Source organism: Phyllopteryx taeniolatus, chromosome 6, assembly GCF_024500385.1.
Source record: "Phyllopteryx taeniolatus isolate TA_2022b chromosome 6, UOR_Ptae_1.2, whole genome shotgun sequence".
Lineage (NCBI taxonomy): Eukaryota > Metazoa > Chordata > Actinopteri > Syngnathiformes > Syngnathidae > Phyllopteryx > Phyllopteryx taeniolatus.
The window spans coordinates 2,821,144-2,841,487 of record NC_084507.1 but is presented as its reverse complement, the minus strand read 5'-3'; the positions used below and the strand labels follow the sequence as shown (position 1 = coordinate 2,841,487).

At 41.8% G+C, this 20,344-nt stretch overlaps 1 protein-coding gene across 1 annotated transcript; it reads right to left on the bottom strand.

Moving 5' to 3' along the window:
* Positions 1-576: 576 nt before the first annotated feature.
* Positions 577-20,184, bottom strand: LOC133479400 (regulator of G-protein signaling 22). The gene is made up of 22 exons (XM_061776377.1): positions 20,170-20,184; positions 19,924-19,986; positions 19,619-19,798; positions 19,453-19,538; positions 19,136-19,200; positions 18,151-18,271; positions 16,245-16,406; positions 15,997-16,150; positions 15,790-15,912; positions 15,528-15,629; positions 13,367-13,561; positions 13,078-13,170; positions 12,446-12,618; positions 11,892-12,054; positions 9,441-9,605; positions 7,557-7,598; positions 6,910-7,056; positions 5,722-5,901; positions 1,549-1,719; positions 1,342-1,479; positions 1,097-1,196; positions 577-759 (listed from the first exon to the last, which is right to left on the bottom strand). The coding sequence occupies exons 1-22, from the start codon at positions 20,182-20,184 to the stop codon at positions 662-664; spliced, it is 2,736 nt and encodes a 911-aa protein (XP_061632361.1). The 3' UTR covers positions 577-661.
* Between the last annotated feature and the right edge of the window lie 160 nt (positions 20,185-20,344).

Sequence of the window (20,344 nt, the reverse complement as noted above, 5' to 3'; positions counted from 1 at the left end):
GAATCAGCATTGCTGGCCTATGACTCATCCACAGTATTAGCAGTGACTTTTTTGTTTCCGGAAAAAGATTTCTACGACACTTTCGGGTAGTGTATATGAACGCAACAACTAGCTAGCTCTGAAGAGCAAAGAAGAGGAGGATGGATTTTATGATCTATCAAGCATCGATGGTGAGCATGATGTATTTTATTTAAAGTTATGTTTTATCGTGTTATTAGATGAATATTGATTGTGAACTGCTCCAAAGGATGTAGTGTAGAGGTTTGGAGGAAGATAAAGGGTTAATTATGTTTCTTGCTTTAGTAATACAGTGGAACCTCGATAAAACGAACTGTCGGGATTGAACAATGGGCCAAATCGCCCCACGCGGCCCTTCTGCGTAGCTTGCCGCGGAGGTCATCTCTCGTGATTGGTTTTAATCAATGATGACGTACCAGTGTGCCCAATGGTTCTACGCCACCGCCTTCTTGATCGATTTTGCAGCATAATTAAACGTATCATTTGGTCATCTAGGTCCATTTGTTCTAGCAGACACTGTTGTTGCTTTGTTCCTTGTTACTGAAAGGAAAGGAAATGGCCCCAAAAAAATGCAGAGGAAACTCCACCGTGTGGTGTCCTAGCCAATACCAGCCGTAGCGATATTTGTTTACTTCCTGTCACATTAATGACATTGTTTCACGTGGGACCTGGAGAAGTGTTGTGAGGTCTCCCGGTGGCTGTTTATACTTCCTGTTGACCTCACACTGCCGTCGGAGGACACTGAGGAGACAGACAAGGTGAGTAGTGGTGGAAAGCCCCACCTTCTACCTTGTTTTATAATAACGATGATTTCTAAGCAATACATTCACTTTTAGTCAGGTAAAACCTTAAATGGCAACGGAGTGCGGCAGGTGTTTTGTTTCGTGTTCTATATCATGACATCACATTGACATGTGGAGGTGGTCGCTTGACAGGCACTCAGGCTTTAACTGCTAGATTAAATAAAACCTTTGGAAACTTGAGGTGGATTTATATGAGATGTCAAGATTATAGTTCCCTTTTGTCTGTCCAGTGGCAGAGACGAGTTCAAAATTTGAGCTGTAGGAGTTTAATGTACCCGAGTATGAGGAGAAGGATGCTTCTTTCTGACTGTGTGTCCTTAGTAGCGCCTCCTCCCTCTTCAGTGCTGCCATGTATTTGGAGTAGGACCATGACAACTGAGGAAACATAAGACATCCCATCAAATTACGTTGTCATAAAAACTAGTAGAGTACATGGCTTCTGCGGTTTGAACTGAATTTAGTTTACAGGATTTTATTCATTTTTCCCTGCTGAAAAGATCCTCGGAGGAAATTATCTTACTGGTTCTGTGGAAAACGGCATCAGGCCGCTCTGTGTCTTTAATGCTGTATTTTCACCTCTTCTCTTTTCTACTCCCTCGTCATCATTTTTCGTTTCTTCATCCTCACTAGAACCGGAATCAAGCCGTTTTACATCTTCCTATACAAAGAGAAGAAGGAAGAACTTTGATTTAAAAAGTAACAGATGCACTATCATCATGTAGCATACCTGAGCTCTCCTCTCATCCTCTTCCTCCTCCTTCCTCCTTTGTCTTCGTAATTTGGCTTTGTTTTTGAGTCCTTCGTCCTGAAGCATTTTCAGTAACTGACCTTCATGCACACTGCTCCTAAGCTCCCGAAACTTGGGCCAAAACCTGAGCAACTTACTGAACACCGACATCTATAAACACAGAGGAGCATGCAGTTGATGCTGTGAAAAAGAAATACACAAATTTTTCTGATCATAAAGCCACTTGCGATATCTCACAAAGACAACCCAAGTAAATAAATGCACTTCCTAAATTTTTATTTGTTAAGGGAGGGGGGAATCCAAACCTATCTAACCTTATGTGAAAAAATTCCCCCTCCCCTTTTAAAATTTATGTTAACTGTGTTTAAACGCACTTTTTGCAAAGCTGAATTCAGTTCCATTATCGACTGCCAGGTACTCCAGATCACTTAAATAGTACCCGTCAGACAAAGTTAAGAGCTACGGCCTGTCTCTGCCCTCTCTAGAAGGGGGCACATAACGACCAAGCAGTATAGGCTGATTAAAATGTGAACCTGACATCACCTTCGGAATGGATGCGAGGTTCGGCCATAGAGTGACACTGGCACCATCTGGGTGCCACCTCAGGCACGAAAGGCTGACCGACAACGCGAGCCACTCACCGACATGTTTCGCTGAGGCAATGGCGAGCAGGAACGCATCCTTGCGAGACACTCACTGCAACTCCGCACCTGCCAGGCGCTCAAAGGGAGGCTGGCAGCACCAAATGCAGGTCCTATGCTGGGGCTCGCGGAGTCCTCGGAGGGTGAAGTCTCAGAGCCCCCTTGAGAAAAGACGACACTAGGCCGTGGCTCCCCACTGTGCCATTGTCTACCCTTGCATGTCGGGTCGAAATCGCAGCCACTTACACCTTCAGAGAAGACTGTGACCAACCGTTGTCCAGGAGGGACTGCAGGAACTCTAGACCCAAGGGTATTGATCAAAGGACCAGGTCCAACCTGCAATCCAACATCATCCCGCAAAGTCTCCACCTATTGGCATATGGAGCCCTGGTGTTCAAAAATGGTCTGCTGAACAGGCGGAGCACACTTACACACAAGCGAGTCGGGCCTTCCAGCGGCCAAACCCACAAGGGGATCTGACGAGGATAGGGATGCCAAAACCGACCCCTTGTTGAGATAACATATTGGTCCTAAGGGAGAGACACCAAGGCTCGCCGAAGCAGTCTGCGCAACAGGGGCAACCATATCTGGCAGTCCACCAGCAACAGCCTGCAATCTATTGCCTGGTCTCACATGCCCGAACAGTCCCCTCCAGCACCACCACCACCACCAGACACCTGCTTCAGGCCATCACCCCACAGCCCCGCAGGCATGCAATTGCCACCCAAGCTCGGGTCTTCAGGCATTGGTATCGGCTGGGTGGGTGGCTTTGGGTCCCTGCGGCCTCTTCCAGGTGGCCAGTTTTGGCGTGAATCAGTGGCCACCCCGCCTCTCGGGTGGGTGGGAGTCCTCAGCCCCCGCGGTGCAGGCGCAGTAAGTAGACATCACTTCTGAAGGTTATTGTGCATGCGAGACGGTGTCAATTCACTTGCATGTGTCCGCAGATACTCACATCTGGAACTTATTCACTTGGTGTGGGGCCACTCATTGCGATAAATAACTCACTCAAACCTACTTTCACTCTATTTCGATAGATGTTTGGAATTTACATAGCCACTCCCACCACACTTCAGCCATACAGCCGGTTCCACTATCCTGTACTGCACGTTTCCCCTCCGATTCTTGTCCTGTCCTTCCTTCACACGGTGTTGCACTACTGCCCCATAAACGAATCTGTGTTATTGTATTAGGCAAATTATGATTTGCTTTCCTCATCTTTCTTACAGCTAATGTCCTGTCTCTTGTTGTCTTCTCTTAATAATTTATATTTAGTTTACTTGAGTTAAAGTTATACTGCTATTACATTCATTTATGTACAGCATTTATGAAAAGTAAAACTGAATACAAGACATGCATGCCTGCTGTTATGCTTTGCTTTTATTTGAACATGTTTCCATTGTCTTTTAAACTGATATAAAAGAAATATGACCGTTTTAGTCAGCCACTGCTTGTTGCAGACAAACTTCAAATTCCCAGTGAAATATTTTGCAGATATAACTTGAATGTCTTTCAATGTTTGTTTCAGTATAGCCACAGTATGCCAAAAATACATCATGCATGGTCCAGTGCTACCAAAGTTAGTGTAGAGCCTTGTGTTTGATTTTACATTTTATATTTTTTATTTATGTATTCATTTTAATAAGGGATTGTACTGTATTGTTTTTTGTTTTGTTTGTTTTTTTAATCTAGGCGGCACAGTGGGTGACTGGTTAGTACATCCGCCTCACAGTTCTGAGAACCCGGGTTTAAAAAAATTCAGTCTCGCCTGTGTGGAGTTTCCATGTTCTCCCCGTGCCTGCGTGGGTTTTCTCCCACATCCTCAAAACATGCATGGTAGGTTAATTGAAGACTCTAAATTGCCCGTAGGTTTGAATGTGAGTGCAAATGGTTGTTTGTTTATATGTGCCCTGCGATTGGCTGGCGACCAGTTCAGGGTGTACCCCGCCTCCCACCCGCAGTTAGCTGAGATAGGCTCCAGCAAACCAGTGACCCGAGTGAGGATAAGTGGTACGGAAAATGGATGGATGGATGTTTTAATCTATTATAAATTATTGTTTGTTTAAATGTTACAATTCCCAAGAGGAAATAAAAATTATTTAAGTTAATGACATACGACATGTTTCCATGGCATAAAAAATAAATACAATATTTCAAAATTGTCAAAATTTACTCTTATTTGTGTCTTTCTACTTCTTACTAGACTTTACACCGATCTGATTGGCGTTATCGGTATCGTCCGATAATTAGCATTTTATGCTGATCGGCTTTCATGTCATAAGTCGCCGATCCGATCAATGACTTCATCGATTGGTTCTGCACAAGACATTAAACTCCGCGTCTTCGTCGCGTATGAATCCAAAAGCTAGTTTATTTTTAGCCTTGTCACATGTCTTGTTGCGCAGTACTGTAACTATCTGACGGCCAATAAAGTTTTTTCAATCTTGTCGGTGAAAAAACACGTCGTCGGTGTGGGACTATTTTGCGGTGTCTCAGACAAACAACACGTAAGTTATTTGCCGTCTGTGCACAACTGAAGTACGTCGTGGGGAACGTCATCTCAATGCTTCAAAACAACAAATTTGAAAAAGTGGCTAATCCTTGAATGCCCCCTAGAGGTCGTTGGTGTTTTAACTTTTGTCTAAAATGCTCAGAGAATCATTTGATCCAACACGCCCGCGACCCTAGTGAGGATAAGCTGTACACACAGTACACAAGCATGTACAATAAATGAACAAGTCATGTAAATAGACAGATTGCTCCATCTTGTGATCGGATCGGTGATCGGCCCCAAAAATCGTGATCGAGTAAAGCCTACTTCTTACTGAATCTATATCAGAGCATTTGAATCAATATCAAATCACAACCTAAAGAATCGAAATCCAATCCAATTGTGAGGTTCTTAGCCATGCCTAGCCTTAGCGATTACTTTTTCACAGTGGGTCAATTGGTTTGGACTTTTTGTCCCATAACAAATAAAATCACCATTTCGAAACCGCATTCTATATTAACTTGTGTTGTCTTGATGAGATAAATATGACGTCTGATAAATCCATCCATCCATTTTCTGTACCGCTTCCCCTCACTAGGGTCGCGGGCGTGCTGGAGCCTATCCCAGCTATCTTCGGGCGAGAGGCGGGGTGCACCCTGAACTGGTTGCCAGCCAATCGCAGTGCACATATAAACAAACAACCATTCACAACGACGGGCAATTTCGAGTCTTCAATCAACCTACCATGCACGTTTTTGGGATGTGGGAGGAAACCGGAGTGCCCGGAGAAAACCCACGCAGGCACGGGGAGAACATGCAAACTCCACACAGGCGGGGCCGGGATTTGAACCCCGGTCCTCAGACCTGTGGGGCAGATGCGCTCACCAGTTGTCCGCCGTGTGATAAATATGCCAAAAAATATCAGAAATCAGATAGGCAGCAAATACTGTTTCATAGCACTGTACGCACAGTTGGCAGTGAACGAGCCAATAAACTGTAATGTCGCACACTGACACTGATTACCTGTGCCTCTCTGAAGATGTAAGGGCCCAGTTTATGGCGTTTCTCCATAATGTGCTGCGCCTGTTCCAGAGGGATGTCTATCTGCAGGGCTGGAGGTGTGGATGAGTTGATGAAACACTTGATTATTGTGGATATCTTTTGCTGAATTGTGGCCTCGTCACTGTGAGAATGACACAGGTCCTATATGGAAGGACCAAAACCATGTGTGAACATAAAACGTGTTTTATAATCCTCAAGTGCTGTTTCTGGGGGAAGACTGCTCACAAATTCTGCCACGCAATATAACATTTTACTTTATGATGAATCGTGATTGAAATGTGTTGTCTGTGCTTTTCAATATATTACAGTCAGATGATGAATTGGGAGGAAAAAACTGTGGGAGACTACTGTATTTTTTTAGTGATGACAAGTAGTTGGCTTCGTAGCATCTTAAATAGCAGGTTCAACGTCAAATCATATAGTTCCTTATAATCCAAGTTATACCATAATTCTCATTATTGTGTAGCAACAATATAACTAGATATTTTAAAGGATATCTAAACTAAGATCATCTTAAATCGCACAAAGTAGTACTTGGCTACATTACTGAAAAGTTTATATTTTACAACTGGTTACCCTGCGATTGGCTGGCGACCAGTTCAGGGTATACCCCGGCTCGCGCCCGAAGATAGCTGGGATAGGCTCCAACACGCCCGCGACCCGCGTGAGGATAAAGCGGTACAGAAAATGGGTGGCTGGATTTTCCAAATGTACATATGTTGTATCATTATTATTATGCACACATTTATGCTAATACTTTGACAAAGATTACAAAAGTCACATGAATAGAGATGTAACTGGAAAGGTGTCACTTTCATCATCATCATCATCATAGTAATTGAAAAAAAAAAAAAAAAAAACACTTTCCAAATGTAAATGTACCCAACTGTATTTTAAAGGTTACTTTTGACCTTTCTGAATGACAATCTTTGATGTATTGTCTTATTGATGACACGGTTGCTGCCTCTCAGAATGTATGTAATGGAACCTGAGATGATAACGCCAGGACCAGTCCTACTCTTTACTGTTTTACTATGTCAAAATGACTTTTGCTCTTCATTAAAACAACAACGTTACTGTTGTCCTGAGACTTTTTGTCTACCGTCTGTCTGGGTTGCTGCCCATATACATAGTATAGTGTTGTTGTACCTTGTACCTCTGCACCTCCAGCCAAAACAGCACATCATTCTCCAGGAAGTCACCCTTCAGAGAGACAAAGTGTTGGAACTGCAAGCAGGAGGCAGGGTTGAGGAGAAGCTGTCGAAAAAGAAGGCTCTCCTTGGAGGAACTCACTCTCTGTGGGGAAGCATACGCAGCTTTTAAGGACACTGCAGAAGTGTCCCCAGAGGTCAATAAATGGCATCTTGTCATCTTGTGGTGGGACATAAACAACAACAGTAACAATGTTATGGGAGCGATGAGCTCACACGAAATTGAAATAATGATACTCTTCCTTGGAGAAGCTGCTCTTTTCTAGTGATGACATCATGATCATAAAGATCAAAGTCACAATCACGTATGAAAACTCTGTCCTGTAATCACGCTGCTTCAAATGTTCATGTTTTATATCTGTGACATGCGGCTGAGCTGCATGAAAACCCTCCAAAGACTATTAAAGCAAGGTTAGTTATGCTGATGCTTTAATCTTATTTATCCTGGATCCCATTTGGGAAAATTAAACGCTGGGCCAAAATGGAGTTTGACAAAGCCAGTGCTTGAAGCCAAGTGGTGAAGAAAGGCCAGGCCAGGAAATGCCTTCTCGCCATTCCAACTAACAACTGTGGCTGTCGCCTCACCTTCCACCCTTCTTTTCTCGTCGGTTGTCGTTGAGAGCCGTCCTGTGATACACAAACACAAACCAAGTAAAAAAAAAAAAATGATCAACACAAACAGAGATGAACTCTATGCTTTGGAATCATGTTGTAGAAAGCACTTCCACACTCTTCAGTACGTTTTGTTCCTAGTGTATTTTCTTGTAGAAACCCCCTCATTTCAACTGGCATTTCTCTTCACCTCCTTCTACTCTTCCGCCTCCCGCATGTAATGCTAAGCTACCATTACCATTTCTACCTAATGAGAGGAACCATGTGGCCAAACTATGTCAACTTGATAACATAATGAGTCTGAGCAACAGAATCTGTGGTCCGTGTGTTACCTGATGAGGCAAACCTGAGAGACAGAGTACTGACGGCATTTCGTGCTTTCCCACATGTAGCAGAGCTGCTAATGTGAACCTGACGTCTTATCTCAAGGCCATTAGGCAACAGGAAGCAAAAGCTGCATGGTTTATGTAGAGGAAGTCGAGGTTGGCAAGAGTCAGTCTTAATACCGTTCAGCAAATGCTTGAAACCTTGCTCAATAAACAAATCTGTTCGTATAAATGATTTAGAAATTAGCAACACTTATGGCCTCAACACAAGTTGGCACTTAGTCTAATCATTTGTCTTCCAAATTACAATGAAGTTAATATGAAACTTGTGATCTCAGCATCTTGGGGAGATCAAGCTTTCCATTTTCTCCTTTGAAATAAAAACAGCCCCCACAGTCCTCATCGCTCACGTTAACACTGTCCTTCCTGACAGTCCGATAAGTTCAAACAGATCCATGTTGTCCAATGTTCGATGACAAGACCGAAAAAAAACAACATCTGATGGTGTACACTGTACAGTAGCCTTAGTTTATCTCTACATGAATTTGTTTAATCAGGCTACATTCATTTCACAGCTAAAAAGACAATTTACCTGTGATTAGAATTTTGTTTTGGAAACTATGAAATTAATTATAGTTGTGCAGTGTAAGAATGCAACTCGGGAGGCACAAATCATCCAATTAGTTTGTGGTAGCTTTATCTTAAAATAGCAGCTTCATAAATAGAATTAGAATGGTTGGAGGAGATCATCTCTGTGATGATCCCAAGATGACCTACTTTTGGTGATATGTTGTATTGGTGGCCCTTGCTTCGTGTTAAGTTGGAGGACTTGCACATGCACTCCAATAATAAACAAACACATTCGTGTCACAACTAAACATTTGTGGCTATTCATCAGACAAAAAATTTTTTTTTTTTTAAAGTTTCTACGCTCTGTGGGAAGGGTCTTCACACATGCCAGATAATAATTTGAACCAACAAGGGGTAAGATGTCTCGTTAACATGCAACCTAACATTGAAAGTGGAAGTGACGAGTCCATTATTGCTTAATTACGTAAACAGTAGTTGATTGCTATCTCGCCAAGACTATTTTGGAATATTTAATGGCTTTAGTTGTTCCGCATTTGACTGTTGTTGGGGTCTGTCAGTGATATTGCCAATAGGCTTTGAGACAACTTCTGCTAAACTTGACACTGCCTTGTCCCAGTAGCGTTTTAGGTTTTAATTCAATTGTAGACTTTGTCCATGAGAATCTCTCGGGGGGTTGTTTTTTTTTTTGTTGTTTTTTTACAAAAGCTCTTGCCAACATGAGCACACATGCTAACCAACACTACATTCTGTTTCAAATTAGTGCGTAGTTTGGATTTGAGATGTCAGCTTCAATGTGTCTGCTCACACACCTCTGATCTGTTTCTGATGACATGCCTCAGACCACCAGTTTAGAAAAAAAAAAACCCTGACGTATTATGGAATTTGCCATTTCGGCTACATCAAGGATTAGTCGTTTTAGGACTAGTGTATTGGCGTCTACCTTTAGTTTGCATTTCTGTCGTTCTGTGAACTCTGCTGTGACCAGAAACAGAGGCAGCCATGTTTTCTCAATGTGACATCTGATGATGTACTGGATCTCCACAGTAACTTGCCTTGAGAGACACTCTAGTTTCAGAAGCTCCAGCCCACCTGCCAGGTGCAATATCTACACACAAATGGACACACATACACGCACGCACACAGGAGTGAGAAAGACTCAGGAAAGCCACGTAGTAGGTGGATACTGTATATGTCATTAAATCCACAGGACAAATATGAGGCAGTGGATCTCGTCAGATTAAACCTTCCCACAGTGGGAAACCAGACTGAAAATGTCTGACTCATGCTGTTCTCAACATCATTCCCACAATCCACTCATTCCCTTCACCTCCTTTGTCTGCTTTCAGTCCTCATTTATCAGGGTCCCCCCCCCCTCCCCCATTTGTAATGGAAACTGAAAATAGATCTGCATATTCTTGGAAAAATAAATAAATAAATAAAATAAAAAAACTCGGACAAAACATTTCAGAAATTTGACACATTCAGTATGAAGACCTTTTTTATGAACAGTATATTTTCTCATACCGGCACTTGCATTCAAACCTCAACATGAGTAACATTGCTAACCAGTGAAGGAACTGGATTAGGAGCCACTAGATGAAAGGAGGTCATTTTTGTGAGTGGACAACTGAATGACTGCACGTGTGTTGGGCCAAAGGCAGTAGACCAGTTTTACACCCTCGGCAGCATCCTGGAGGGTGCATGGTAGTTGGCTCAACCAGTCTACATGTGTTCGTGGATTAGGGACTAGGGGATTCCTGTGCAGTCTGCTCCATTAGTATGGGGTACTGGACCCCCTGATGCAGGCCTTTGGTCCACGTACAATCAATGTCAGAGTTTGGTCTGCATTTCCAATAAGTCAATAAGACTGATTCATTGCTAGGGAGTGTTGGACGCTGCCAAGGCTGGCCTTGTCACGGATTCAGTTCATAACCATCATGGACAGGGCCTTGACGCTGGCTATACTGGTAACCTCAGTATAGCATCTCTGATTTTTGCAGATTATGTGGTTCTGTTGGCTTCTTTAAGCCATGATCTTGAGCGGTTCACAGCCAAATCTAAAGTGTATGGGATCAGAATAAGCACCTCCAAATCTGAGCCCAAGGTCTAGAAATAGCATGGAGTGCCCTCTCCGGATCAAGGATGAGATCATGCCGCACCTGGAAGACTTCAAGTATCTTTAAGGCTTATCCATGAGTGAGTGAAGAATAAAGCGGGAGATTGGTGCAGCATCTGCAGTGATGCAAACTCTGCACTGGTCTGTCATGGTGAAGGACTTAAGCCAAAAGGAGATGCTCTCAATTTACCGATCAATCTATGTTCCCAGCCTGACGTATGGTCAAGAGTTGTGGGTAGTAACCCAAAGAACAAGATCACGGATACAAGCGGACGAAATGTTTTCCTCCTCAGGGTGTCTGCGCTCCCTCAAGAGATTGCAGATCCAAGAGGATGCCTCTCTTGTGAGGTGGTCGAGAGGAGGCCCTGGGGAAAAACCAAGGACACATTAAAAGAGACTCTCTCTACTGGCTGCCCTGGTAGCATCTCAGGATCCATCTGGAAAAGTTGGACAAAGTGCCTGAGAAGATAGAATTCTGGATTTCTCTTATTAGGTTGCTGGCCCCGTGACCCAACACCAGATAAGTAGGAGAAGATGGATGGATGGATTATTCAAAGACTTTGGATTGAGTAGTTGACTGGTATTTGTGGAACAGGGGTGGCACTAAAAACAATGGCTGTGTACAACATATACAGTAGCTATGTACTAATTTAACAATGTTAAATACAGTAGCTCATCTATAAGGTCTTGGGGTTTTGGAAACAGAGGGTGCTCATGAGCAATCTTTAAGGCAAAATGTATTGCTTGAAGCAGCTCTTGTACTGCACTGCACTGAATTGTGTAGTTTTATCTAACATTTTACCCAGTGACTTAAATAATATTTAGTGCCTTGATCTAGAAAATCAAAGTGGCCAAACCCCTTGCACAGTATGCCCCCTGCAGTTATACTTTGATCTAAAAAAAAAAACTTTAGACAAGAGATTTTCTCCTACTAGGGCTGCGTGTGTCTTGTGGATCCAAACCACAAACCTATAACCCACATTCATTTAATTCGAACCATGTCCTTTGTTCTCAGATCCTCCAGTGACACCCTGTCAGAACTGTCAGTAGCAGAAGCGGTAGAACATTGTAGGAGAGCTACAGAGGTCTCAGTTTATTAGATCTGATTTGAAGCCTCAGCAGGAGCTTATACACAAAATATGGATTGTCATGTCACAGGCAGAATGTTCATAGCCCTGTGTCGATAGTACTTTCCCACAAACTTGACAACGATCCAAATTCTAGTACATTCTATTGCACATCACTACAATTCAATATACTTGTTTATCAACTTACATTATTCTGCTCCTCTTCTGTGGCAGGACTGTGGGAGCTAAAGAAGTAGGTTCTGTTGAGATATTTGTTTGCAATGCGAGAAGATCGGTCCTGTCTCACTGCCTTGTTCCTCTGAGGAGTTCTCCTGTACTGCTCCAGGTCCAGCCAGCATTCCAGGTGGATGCTGACAAGAAACATTTCAAATACACAACGCTACACGCACGGGAATTGCCGAGTTTATTTACAACAATTTTGAGCTCCAAGATAAATTAAAGACAAAGAAGAAGAAATTATATTCTTATTTTACCTTGTTGACATTACAAAAATCAGATAAGCTTTATGAAAAACAAAAAGAGAACGGATAAGATTGTATTATATTACTGCATATGTATATTTTGTGTGCGTGTGTGTAACCGTACACCCACTTAAATATAGTTCATTGACTAATGAATGTCTAAAATACCTTTTCCAGATTGCAGGACAATGGTTAATTGAATAATGACACTTTATAGCTTCATAAGTGACCAGACATCAGTCCGATGCAGACCAACAGTTTGTTGCATACAGTAACTCACCTGGCGTCTTTATTCTGGAGGAAAGACATCAAATGCCAGATCTCATGGTTTTGGCAAAGTAAGGAGCCTAAGCGGTAACCTTGGTACTGTGGAGGCACATTGGACCAAGAGTCAAGGACCCGGGTGCCCTCAGAGAAGATACCGGATGAAGTATTAGATGGAGATGTCACACCCTGCCGCACGTATTTAGACGGCACAAACAACATAATTAATAACATTATAATAAGCGTGGGTAAGGTCAGCTGTAATCTGACCCTACCCACGCTGGTCACAGCCTGTTCGACCCTCTCCCCTCAGGTAGGAGGCTACTGTCCATTCGGACCAGAACCTCCCACTGACTACGTCGGTATCACCCATTATAACTTCACCACACACACCTGATGCTGATTGCACATTATTTTCCTTCTTAGTCTATTTATATTAGAATTTGAATTTTCATTAATACCATCTATTTTTCAAGTTGGACCAAGTTGACCGAGAAAAAAAAAATCCTAGTTCCACATTATGACAATGGCAATAAAACCAATTTGGATTACATTAAATGTAAACTAATTGAACTAAGTTTTCAACAGGCACACATTATTTCCCCATGAATTATATTTGTTCTTTTAGGCGTACATTTCTTGACTGACCTGATTGATTTTTTGTTTGGATTTTGCGCACAAACTCCGCAATTCCCTGTATTGCCAAGTGTTGACACAGCGCACCTCCTCATACACACGTACCTGAAAACGTACAGACATACTTTATGAACACAAAGCCCTATATTGCACCTTACACATAATTCTAAAAAAAAAAAAAAAAAAAATTACATGATTGATGAGGTGACGTATTTGCTATTTGAAATACTGTATAATATTTTTAATATTTCAACACCTTTGTTAGAAAGAGTAATATTAATAAAAGGTGCATGAACCTAACCTGCAGGAACGACTTTTTCTCCCGGTCGACAAGCACTGCCCAAGCATCCAGTAGGATGTTCAAGATGTGGTCCTCAACTTGATCAAAGAGCTCCTCAAAAGCAGGCATCAGCTGGTCTTGCACCTCCTTCCTGATCTCCTCCTTGATGCCAATGCTCCTGCTGGCAGAGCTGCGGAGGTATGTGGAGTAGAGGACCTAAAAATTGACAAAAGATCATGTCACCTTAAATGTACCCCAAAAAGTTGAAAACTCTGTTTTAAACAATATTTGCGCTCAAATACACTTGGCCTGTTTTATGAATATACATGTAACTCTAGTCAACCATTGTTAGGCAGTGTTGAACTTCCAGTCAGGGTTATTCTTGGGAGTTTGGACTGGCATTAAGCTGGGGGGCAGTGCACATACTGCAATAAAAGAAATACATAATGTGTCTCTGTTATTGATCTTGTTTTTTGTTTGCTTTTTTAAAGGCATTGTTGTCCATTTTTCTCTTGTTTTGGGGGGAGGAGTGACCATTTTAGCTGTGCTTCAGCTTGTGGCAAGAGATTTTGCAGAACATTTTCTTTTTAGTGTGTTTTGTTAAATCCGGCGTTTTGGACTCTTATATGTCGTTTAGACTGCAATTTGTTGACCCAATTGTGCCCTCCAGGAACCTTTGTGGCCCAAAAAAATACAAGCACAAATACATGGCTATTAAATCATCAACAATCATTTTCTCTGCTTTTTTTAATAAATCACACAAACAACTTCAGGCTTGCTCATAACTACCAAAATTAAATATCTATTTTGCATTTCGACCATTTATTTCTTTTGAATTATTGCAAAAACAAAAATGAAATCATTTTCTAAATAATAATAGTTGGTGGTGATTAGGGTTTTCAATAAATCAAAGATTAGCAAAAAAGTTGACTTGACTCACCACCACTATGGCAGCATCACCTGGTGTACATTGAAGGCTGAGACAATGATTCAATTGACGAATAGGACAAGAAGCCACTGATGGGTCCGCCTCGCACAGCTGTAAATGCTTACCACTTACAAACAACCAAGAAAAAAAAAAAAAATCAAGAAAAAAATACTTGTCCCACATATTCAGGAAAGCACGCTTGTACTCCTCCTCGTGAGTCAGTCATCGAACTGGAGGCTGGGACTCGCTGTCGGTTTCTGGCATATGCATTATGTGGGGCAGCATTGCTGGGGGACAGCAACATGCCCCAAAAGAGAGAAAATTGCTGCGTGAAATGGTTTGGAGAAACAAGCCAATTTTTTTACAATAAGGTTTCATTACATTGTTTTTTTTTTTATTCAAGATTTGATTTTTTTTTTTTTTCATTCTCTACATTTTCTAATGACTGCATTGTTTGCCCTTTGCTGTATTCTTGTTGTTTTTTTTATAATTAAATATATTTTAAAGAAAACATAAGGTCCGCTCCTGTGTGCGTGCGCATGCTGGTGTTGGTGTGCACCAAAGGGGGGTCTCGCAGAGGGTGCCTTTCAAGCCTGGATTGCCACAAAACTGGCACTTGAAATTGTTTGTGGTACACAGTGGCCCTGAAGACAGGTCTCCAACTCTGGTCATCCCACAAGTACATTCCCCTTTGTTCCCATTTGTGTGTTTTCTTCTGCACTGAAACGTCTCTTCATTTTTCTCCAGGTCTTTGTCCTTCTCCGCTCAGTGAGCTTCTTCCTCTTGTTTTTGTTGTACTGGTCTAATGGGCAATGATAAAGTATCGTATTGCAGTCCAATGTTTGACATACATAAGACTCTTATCACTACCAAAGCCTCATCACACTACTATTTAATATATGGGGGGGGGGAATCACTTTTTTGTGTTGTTCTGTCATAAAAACAACAATGCAAATCATCATCATGCCATTGAAATGGTTAAATTTCACAAAATGATTTAGTAGTTGGTAGTTTTGCCCACGCTTGAAGTTGTTTAAGTGATGCATGCGGATGGCGGAAGCAGGAAAAAAAATATTGAAGGATGATGATTTTAGAGCACATTTTGCCACAAAGCTGTCCAAAGGGTAAGAGTAAATTTCAGTAGGGCACAAGGGGTAAATAAACGCCGTTAGTCTCATAGAGTGTGTTGCAATTTCTTTTCACTTCTTTGGCCAGTTTTAGCTCAACTCACTGTACGTGTGTGTGTATGTGTACCTGAGCCACTCTCTGCACTCTGTAGGGATCCAGTCCGTCCTGGTAGAAGAGCTCATGATAATGCTGGAGGTCATGCCAAAAATAAACTGCATTCTCCCACAACTTTGAGTGAAAGAGTAAAAGGAGCAAAAAAATAAATAAAATAAAATAAAAATTAAAAAAAGAATCTTAATAGACAAACGTTTACCATGGTTATTAAAGAATTGGGATATCGGTGTCATTAAAATAAAGCTGTAAAGCCACATTATATAGAGTTTTGTACCTGGTTTCTTGATTGCTCACAGAAGTGAGTGAAGTACCAGCCAGCATCTGGGTCGACAAATAGCGCTTCCAAAATCTTTGCCAGTCTTGTGCAGCCTAATGATTGACTTCTGCTTGGGCAAAACTGCTCATAAAAGTCAGTAAATGTAAAGTTAACGTCTCTATGTGCACAACCGCAGCCAGTCGTATCATACCCTAATTCTCTTACCTGTGGATGGTTGTTATAAAATGATTCGGCCAGCCAGGGTTCAGGGCAAAGGGAACAAGGGGTCACTGAGGCTGAATGAGGTCCAACACACAGCTTCATGTCAGAACAATCAAGGTCTCCTTGGACATGCTGGGATGTCCAGTAACGAGGAACCCTGTGGGGACAGCAGGGTTGAAATAGGGGTCAAATATATTCAGAACTCAGAGACGCATGCAAAAACAGAAACTTGGCATCACAAAGAATATCACCAGTACGAGATGATTGACTCCGTGAGGTTGGGTTGTATTGAGCACAGTCTCTCTTTTGTCCAGCAGGGGGAGGTAGTCAGCCCCAACCTGCAGAGCAGCTCCATGTTTAGACTGTTCTGACTGCTGCTCAGCAGGTAGCGGCTCCTCATTAAAGCCAAAAAGCTGAGGCAAATAACACTGCACGTTACATTTAAAGCAAAACACACGAGCACATTTTCCTTCATTTCTTATAGAGTGTACACAAAGATACAGGTGAAACCAGGTGTTTACATACACAATTTAAAAGGCACTATTTTTCCTCACTGTCTGACATGAAAACACGCTAAACTTTTCCTACTTAAGTTCAATTTGGATGACCAAACATTTCTAAATGCCAGAATAATGAGAGAAGACATTTTTGGGGGACAAGTTTTCATTACTTTCTTCTAAGTCCGAAGTTTACATATAGTAAGACTGTTATGTCTTTGAACAATTTGGGAAAACCTAAATGTAATTTCTTTGAAAGCTTTTGATAGGTTCATTGACAACATTTGAGTTAATTAGAGACACCTGTGGATGTATTTGAAGTAGGTACACCTGAAACAGACTTCATCATAGGAAAGTCAGCAGAAATCAGCCAAGATATCAGGAAGAGAATTGTGGACAAGACTGGTTCATCCTAGGGTGCAATTTCCAGATGCCCGACGGCAAACAGCCATCCATCCATCCATCCATTTTCTGTACCGCTTCTCCTCACGCGGGTCGCAGGCGTGCTGGAGCCTATCTGAGCTATCTACAGGCGAGAGGTGGGGTTCACCCTGAGCTGGTCGCCAGGCAATCACAGAGCATATATAAACAAACAACCATTCGCACTCACATTCACACCTATGGGCAATTTAGAGTCTTCAATCAACCTATCACGCGTGTTTTTGGGGATGTGTGCGGAAACCGGAGTACCCAGAGAAAACCCACGGAGGCATGGGGAGAACATGCAAACTCCACACAGGCGGGGCCGGGATTTGATACCCAGTCCTCAGAACCGTGAGGCAGAAGTGCTAACCAGTCATCCACCATGCTGCCGCTGTGCTTTGGTCTGAAATTTGCATATCAACCCAAGAACAAAAGCAAAAGACCTTGTGAATGTGCAAATGTACACACTGACAACGATCTTAATTTTTGGAGATGCCCTGTGGTCTGACGAAACTAAAATTTAACAGTTTGGCCATAAATGAGGATTGTTACGTTTGGAGGAAAAAGAGTGAAGCTTGCAAGCCTGAGAACACCATGCCAACTTTGAAATATGAGGGTGGCACCGTCATGTTGTGGGGTTGTTTTGCTGCAGGAGGTAATGGTGCACAAATAAAATGGCATCATGAGGAAAGAACATTATGCGGAAATACTGAAGCAACATCTCAAGACGTCAGCCAGTAAAGTTACAGCTTGGGCGCCAGTGGGTCTTCCAGATGGACAAAGACCCGAAACATAGTGCCAAACTGCTTACAAAATGGCTGTAGGATAACCAAGTCAGTGTTTTGTCATGGGCACCGAAAAGCCCTGATCTCTCTTAAAAAGTTTTGGACAGACCTGAACAGGCATGTGCGAGCAAGGTGGCCTACAAACCTGGCTCAGTTACACCAGTTCTGTCTGAGAAATCGGCCACAATTTCTGCCAACTATTGTGAGAAGCCCGTGGATGTAAACATCTGACTTTGAAGAAAGTCAAGAAAATTTGTCCAAAAAAATAATAATCCTTCCGTTATCCATTTAGCAAATAAAATACATTTTGGTAATCCTAAGTGACCTAAAACAACTTTAGTCTGATTTCATGTCAGACATTGAGGGGGAAAAAAAAGCATGTATTTTTATATAGTGTATGTAAACATATGGTTACAACTGCAGATCAGACAAAGCAATGGTGGCATGATCACCTGTTCATCCGCTGACTGTTTATACTTTTCAGTCTCTCTATGTCCCGCCAGAGATTTAACAACCTGCCTCCTGATGTGCCATGCAAAAACTCCTTGAAGTCATCCATGCCTGGTTGGTTGCCTAGGTGACAGGTACCTTGGCAGCAAATATTAAACACCGTTTCCAAGTCTGTGCTCCAACTGCACTCAGATATTTTGGTCTTATCCCCATTATGTATTTCTTTTCCCCAACTCCATTGCTGGCGTCCTTCACAGGGTTCTTTAGTGTTTGCATCAACTGAACACTGCCAATCTGTGTTGGTGCAGCCTGTAAGGTCACCGTTGTTTTCCCAGCTCTGCGCAGTCAACAGAAATACAGCATCTTCAACCACCTGTTCAACCACTTGGGCAGCCAGCTCATCCAAATGTAGTTCAGAGGCCTCTTCATGTAGTTGCTTCGTTTGAGATGCAGTTGATGTCTCTTGGATGTTGATGTCAGCACCGTTCGGGTTTGAGGTCAAGGAAGTGGAAGGCTTGAAACTGTTGGATGATTCACTGAGATTTCTGTCCATATGTCCACCATGACCAGAGGATGTACACATTGGCTGATGTATTCTCGCACCACCTTTACAGTGATGAAGCGTCATTAGCATCCTGAACATATAGTACACAAATCTAGACTCAATGGCCATGGACAATCTAAGGGCAACAGCTATATCACAAATTCAGCCTTTGCAAAGATTATAACATACAGTTTTTGATTGACATGGTTGGAAAGGTATTAAATTAATTATTTTAGTTGTATTTTTCAGTGATGTAAAACTGCACTCCATTATACTGACGATTGCTACTTATCTAGGATAGGGCTCTTAGGTAAGTTTTGCAGCTAATGAACGTAAATTGTGCAAACCTTGTTTGGATGATTTGTTCTTGTGAGCACACAATCGTGTTTCCGTATACAAAGCTGTGCCATTTTCTTCGTCACTGAGAGTAGTTGTGGACTGACGAGAGCCGCATCTTCTCTTGTGGCCATTTATATTTGGTGCCCGCTGAAACAACAACTTGGATAGTCTACAAAACACCAAATGAAACAGGATACACTCAAAAACATAGCACACATGAATGAAAGATTACACATTGTGGAAAATGATACATCTTGTTACACAATCTCTATGGAATGCATTTTAAGGCAAACACACACATTAGGCCATAAAAGTACAAGGACAGAAATTTTTATTTTTTTTTAAAGTTATATTATTCAAAGCATACATTGCACTGTGTAGACATAAATTTGTGCCAATTGGCTCCTATCGTGTCTAGTACCTGTACTCATGGTAGCAACTACTTTGAAGAAAAAACGCCAATCTTTCTTTTAGAATCCACTGAATCCCCTGTTCTCGGTCCAGACACTACAATGTAAGGGAGAGTCAAAAATGAAAGTTCATTATCTTCTCTTTTGCTATGCAAATAGGAAACATACTTTACTTACAGAGACAGTGTAATGGTTGTCCACTAAAGCGGTTTTGGCCAGTCCTCTGACATCCTTATAAAGGAGCTGTGATTTGCTTTGTTCTCGAGCTGATCTGATTTTGTTGGTCAACTCTGCTGCGTTGCTGGGCATCTCAAACTGATGCGTCTCCTCATTGTATAGCAACGCCTGTGGGAAACACTGGCAAAAGATACAATCTTACTAAAATGGCGTGAAAATATTTTGTATTAAAAAAAATTATTATTTGAATTCTAATAATTCTAATTTGTGACTTCAATATCAACGATAGATTAATATGAATTTACCGGTAGACTTAAAAATGTATTGAACATGTGAACAAACTGATGATCAGAGGTCAGGAAGCCCTCCTGTATGGGAATAAAAGAGCATTTATTAGACTGCTGTTTTCATAGTAGGACTAATCCTAAAACGTGTACTGTACTCACCAAATTGTGAACAGTGAGTTGTGGAGATCTTGCTAAAAATAAAAATAAAAAAAAGTTTAAAATATGACAAAATCCAAATGTAAAGTTTTGAAAAATAAGTCTTACCAGTTGAAATTTCATGATACATGGCTCGTGCCTCAAAAAAAATAATGATAAAAATAAAAAAAAGTTCCTTATGCAGTTCTTCTGGAGATCAGGGCACCAAGCTTTGTGTGATTACCCACTGCAGGTTGCTATGGAAGTGGAGTCACTTTCACAACATGGGTGGAGGCGGCTGCTT